Source organism: Charadrius vociferus, unplaced genomic scaffold (genome assembly GCF_000708025.1).
Source record: "Charadrius vociferus isolate BGI_N301 unplaced genomic scaffold, ASM70802v2 scaffold477, whole genome shotgun sequence".
NCBI lineage: Eukaryota > Metazoa > Chordata > Aves > Charadriiformes > Charadriidae > Charadrius > Charadrius vociferus.
In genome coordinates this window covers 5,764,893-5,770,036 of record NW_009649449.1, presented here as the reverse complement: position 1 = coordinate 5,770,036, position 5,144 = coordinate 5,764,893, and the positions used below count along the sequence as shown (strand labels likewise).

The following is a 5,144-nucleotide window of genomic DNA, read 5'->3' as shown; positions in this document are numbered from 1 at the left end:
ATAAGGCGAGGGTTGAAGTCCCAGAGCCGCACATGGCGTGGGTCAGCCCCAGGGAGCTGCCGGCGGTGGTCCGGTGTGGCGTGGCTGTGGCCGCTACCCTCGCTGTCCTGCTGTCCCCAGGAGCCCTGCGTGGCCGCGCTGGCGCGGGTGGAGCGGACGGACTTCCTCTCCCCGATGTGCATCGGCGAGGTGGCCAATGTCAGTGCTGAGATCACCTATACCTCCCGGCACTCCGTGGAGGTCCAGGTCAACGTCATGTCCGAAAACATTTTAACAGGTGGGTGGCTGCTGGTGTCTCTGTCCCAAAACTCCAGGAATGACTGTGACAAGCTGAGAGCTCATGGCAGTGACCCTGCCCTCCACCTACTGTTGCCAGGAGCATGGGTCGGAGGGCAGATCTTGCCTTTACTGAGAGTGCTGGGGGCGGTGGGGAGGGGCAGCGCTGGGAAGGGAACCAAGCAGGCTCCCTGGGGATTAAGACTCCATTGATTGTTTTTAGCAAAGAATGGAAAAATCCGCTGTTAACCGCTCCTGTCTAATTTGCTGCCCTGCAGCTGACTTGGGCTGAAAAAGGCCCTTTTCCCGCCGTTGCTGTGGCAACCGGCTCCGCTTGCCCGGATGCCTTCCCAAAAGTGCATTGTCACATCCGCTCTGAGCCAAAGCCTGGCAGGAGCCGGCAGGGTGGGGAGCTGCCCTGTGCCGGCAGCATCCCCAGCGTGTGGCTATCCCTGGACCGTGGTGGTGCCGGTTGCAGGCAAAACACTGCTGCTGTTGGCGTGGTGACTCTCTGACCCCCTCTCCTCCAGGGGCGAAGAAGGTGACAAACAAGGCGACACTGTGGTATGTGCCACTGTCCCTGAAGAACGTGAACAAAGTCCTCGAGGTTCCTCCTATCCAGGTAGGATGGCTCGCTTTGCTCTCTGAAAACCAGAGTTACCCTCTTTGGGGAATGGCACTAACCTGGCTCTGTCGGCACCCCTGGATGTGCCGGTGACTTTGCTGACACTGTTCTTGCTGGCCTTTCCTTCCAGTATGCGAGAAAAGAGCAGGAGGATGAAGGGAAAAAGCGTTACGAGGAGCAAAAGCTGGATCGGCTGGAAACTAAGCAGAGAAACGGTGACGTGATCTTCCCCATCATCAACCCAGGTAACATAGGTGGCCCATGGAAATGGCCCTGCGATGCTGGGAGACTGAACTGGTCCCTGAGGCAACTCTGGCCATCCCTGGGCACCTGTGGCTGCGAGCACACGCTCTGAAACGCTGCTTTGGGGATGGGATTTTGGAGCTGTGATGCATGAGCAGAGGGGGAGCTGGATGGGCTCCTGTGATCTCCCGCTTGGACTGGTGGGTGGGATGCCAAGGGTTCCTGCCACCAGTCCTTGCATCCCTTGTGTGCTCCAGGGCAGCAGGAGCTAGTTTTGCTCAGCATAGGGTAAACACAAGCGTTGGGTGAGGGTTTTGCACACTCTTCATTGCAGCCCCTCTCTGGAAGTCAGTTTTTAGCAAGAAGTTCATCAGCTGGTGTTTGAAGGGGAGGGTGAGGTATGGGGAGGAGCTGGCGGTCATGCTCTCCTTGGGGGATTGCGGGGGATCCCTTTCCTACTGAAAGCGTTGTTCTGGCTTCTGGAAACGTGGTGGCGCTGCTGATGGCGAGCTGAAGGGGCGAGTGGCTGGTGGCCTTCAGGACCAGCCATGGTCCTCAGGCAGAGGTGGAGAGGTGGTGCATGGGTATCGTTGGGGGGGTTGATGTGCGATGGAAATTGCTCAAATGCTTTTTTCCCCTTTGTTCTCCCTGCTCACAGATAGGCAGACGAAAGGTAAGGCTCTGCGGGCACTGCCATGCGGGTGTCCTCCCCGAGGACATGATGCCGAGTAGTCGGGGGCTCGGCTGTTTTTTCCCAGCACTAAGCACCTTTAGCATCTCTCGTTAGATGGAAAATGCAGCCACCCCTAAGAGCGGTTTTCCTCTGTCAGCAGTCAGAGTGTGCGATTTCTGTTGCCCGAATTTAGTGGCAAGTCAGAGATGTCACCAGCACGTGCCAGGGCTGGGGGATGTGGTGGCTGAGGTTTTCACACCGTGGGGGAAGTGTGGTCCTTTGGAGATGCTGCTAAGTGGCAGGTTTGGGGAGATTTATCTGTGGCTGGTGGCCTGAGAAGGGAAAGCGTTACAGCCATGCGTCTGTCCGGTTCACTCCCATTTGCTTCCAGGCCCTTGAAAGGTTTAAAAGAAGAAACGAGCTGAGCTGGAATAAAATTGATGGGTAGGCACTAGAGGGAGGTGGCAACCCATCAGGTGGTGAATAGTCTCTGCTCTCAGGACTTCTCGGGGCCGACAGAGGTGTACGGTGGCGTATGTGTGCTGGCTGAGCAGCTCTGACCGCTGCTTTGCTCTCTCTCTCTAACCAGAGCCGCACACCGTTGGCTACAGCCAGTCCAGCCTGATCCACCTGGTGGGACCGTCGGACTGCACGCTGCTGGGCTTCGTGCATGGAGGTGAGTGAGCGCTGCCATGTTCAACAGCTGGGTTGTTTTTTCCCCGGAGCAGAAGTGCAGTTTGAGAACGACTGATGCGGCTCGATGTTTTTGGGAAGCGGGTTCTGTCTGTGAAAGCACGTGGGCCCATTTCCACCATCTGTAAGAGTCAGCTTTGCTTCAGCTGAGACAAAAGCTTCATCTTTTCCTATGTTTAGAGAAGGTCTCAAAAACTGACATACTTGAACTGTAAATCCTACAATTTTGTCATCATCTCTTATATTGCAAATCTCGGACTATAAACACCTGGCGTACAATGACTGCAATTTGCTGGAGTAATTTCCTTTTGGCTGGCAGTACCTGTTGCCTGCTGGGCGGGCACGGCAGGGCGGACGTGTGCCGTGTGAGCCTGCGGAGAGACACATTCGACGAGGGCTGGACGACACTGGATGCCATTTTTCATCTAATTGCATCCTTTAAAACAAAACCCCAAACAACGTGGCTCAGAGCTCTTTCCAAGCAGGAGGTTTGTGGGACTGATCTTGCCTCGCAAGGCTGAGGTTTGCTCAAAGAAATTTGGGAGAGCCAGAGCTGGCCTAAATCGTCAGCCCAGGTCTGTGAGAAACGTCACCCTGAGGGAACTACTCTTGACAGGAGTCTTTGTGCTGGTACCGGGGGTTTCCTGCAGTTCCGATTCCGTCTCCTGTCCAACTCCTCAGCATAGCCTTGGTCATGCAAAGTCCATACCAAGCTACACGTGGCTTTTTTGCAAATCCCACCTGCTTCCCTGAGACGGGGTCCTCTGCTCCCCCCCAGGTGTCACCATGAAGCTCATGGATGAGGTTGCTGGGATTGTGGCTGGCCGCCACTGCAAGACCAACATCGTCACCGCCTCGGTGGATGCCATCAACTTCCACGAGAAGATCAAAAAAGGTACCTGGCTGTGGTGGCGGGCGCTTTGCTCTCCTGCAGTGTGACATCCTGGCTCCCTTGAGTGCACACTTGGGACACACTGACAGAGAAATTGATTCCCTGTTAGACTTGTCCTGCGCCAAGAAGCTGTGCTTAAGATGTGGCTTAAGCAGGACCCCTTGCTCCCTTCCTCTGAGCAGATGCGAGGCCTGTCTGCTTAACTGGCCCCTCTCTGCTTTGCAGGCAGCGTCATCACCATTTCGGGGCGCATGACCTTCACGAGCAATAAATCCATGGAAATCGAAGTCTTTGTGGATGCTGACCCATTTGTGGACGAGTCTCGGGAGCGGTACCGTGCTGTCAGCGCCTTCTTCACCTATGTCTCCCTGAGCAAGGAGGGGAAGCCCCTGCCTGTACCGCAGCTGCTGGTAAGAGCTCTCCCCACCGGGCTGTGAGCCAGCCGGGCCAGCCCCTCTTCTGCTCCTCCCAAGGCAGACCCCAGCTGCCTTTTTTGTCCAACAAATCCTCTTCCCTTGAATTATTCAGCAAAAAAATATGAGCATGAATGAGCCTTTCCAGCCAGCCGGGCAGTTTTTTTGGTTTGTTGGTTTTTTTTTGTTTGTTTTTTTTTAAATTTCTTTTGAAAATTGCCAGAGACTGGGTGCCGTTTCCTTTCTCGCGGTTGAGGACAGGCTGTGTGCGAGCTCGGCAGCTTCCCCTCCTGCCCATGCTGGAGATGCCCCCACGTCCCGCATCCCCACTGCATCCCTTCTGCCTATTTTTAGCTCTGCTGATCCCAGCAGGGCTTTGCAGACCCGAGGCGCGGCTCTGCTGACTGGGGGCTGTTTCTTTATTAATAGTTTATCTCACGCAGGTCTCATCCTGCTCTGTACTCTTCTGCATTCCTGAGTATTTTGTCAGCTAACTATACATTAGCTGTCAAAACACATATTTAATGGAGTGCAGGTTTTCCTTTACATTTCCTGCAAGGGGAGGTGTGTTTCCCTCCCGCACATGCTTGCAATGTGCAGTGTGGGAGAGCTGTGCTGCCCCAAGGCAGCTAACACCGGTGGCTTTGCTTTCTTTCTATCGCTGGCAGACAGAGACGGAGGATGAGAAGCGGCGGTTCGAGGAAGGGAAGGGCAGGTACCTCCAGACGAAAGCCAAGCGGCAGGCGCAGATGCAGCAGGCTGCCCAGCAGTGATCCCGCCCCGCGCTCTCGCAGTCTTCGCCTGCCAAACGTCCAGGTTCCCGTTAAGTGTTGTGTCTGGTCCGCGCCGGGCCTCGCGCCTTCGCCCGCCCCAGCCTGCCGCCGGAGCTGCCGTGGCGGTGCGGTTGCTTTGCTGCTGATCGGTTTAGCGCCGTAGACCTTGTGCTTTAGGTGGCTTAAGCGCCCCAAAAGCCTCCGGGAGCCTTCCTGGTTGCTCGCCGTTCACCCCTTGAGCCCTTTTTTCACCGTTCAGTCCCATAAATGAAGCTCCCACCTGTGCTGGGGTGGGGCAGAGGCACGTGGCGGCACAAGGGACACGCGAGGCCACGAGTCTTTGTGATGCTGTGTTAAACTTGCCAGTATGTCCTAAAACTGCACACCAAAGCTTACGTACGATACTTGTGATGAGAAACGTGCCCGGGTATCGTACTGAATGTCTAGGACCGTTTTGTTGACATCTCTAGGTAGTTTCTCTGTGCACATCTAAGTTATTTCAGGAATCCTGTGGCATAAATAAAGTCTGTTGTCGTTGACTGAAATAAAATGGGTG

General features: G+C 55.3%; 1 protein-coding gene across 1 annotated transcript in view; it reads left to right on the top strand.

Annotated features, from left to right (window-relative positions):
- Positions 1-4,588, top strand: part of ACOT7 (acyl-CoA thioesterase 7) — a 5,157-nt gene extending 569 nt beyond the window's left edge. Inside the window, exons 3-9 of the mRNA XM_009889631.1 lie at positions 121-277; positions 807-898; positions 1,032-1,146; positions 2,407-2,493; positions 3,289-3,405; positions 3,628-3,812; positions 4,484-4,588. Of these exons, the coding sequence (XP_009887933.1) occupies positions 121-277; positions 807-898; positions 1,032-1,146; positions 2,407-2,493; positions 3,289-3,405; positions 3,628-3,812; positions 4,484-4,588 (858 nt within the window). The remainder of the gene's footprint in view (positions 1-120; positions 278-806; positions 899-1,031; positions 1,147-2,406; positions 2,494-3,288; positions 3,406-3,627; positions 3,813-4,483) is intronic.
- The last annotated feature ends 556 nt before the right edge of the window (positions 4,589-5,144 follow it).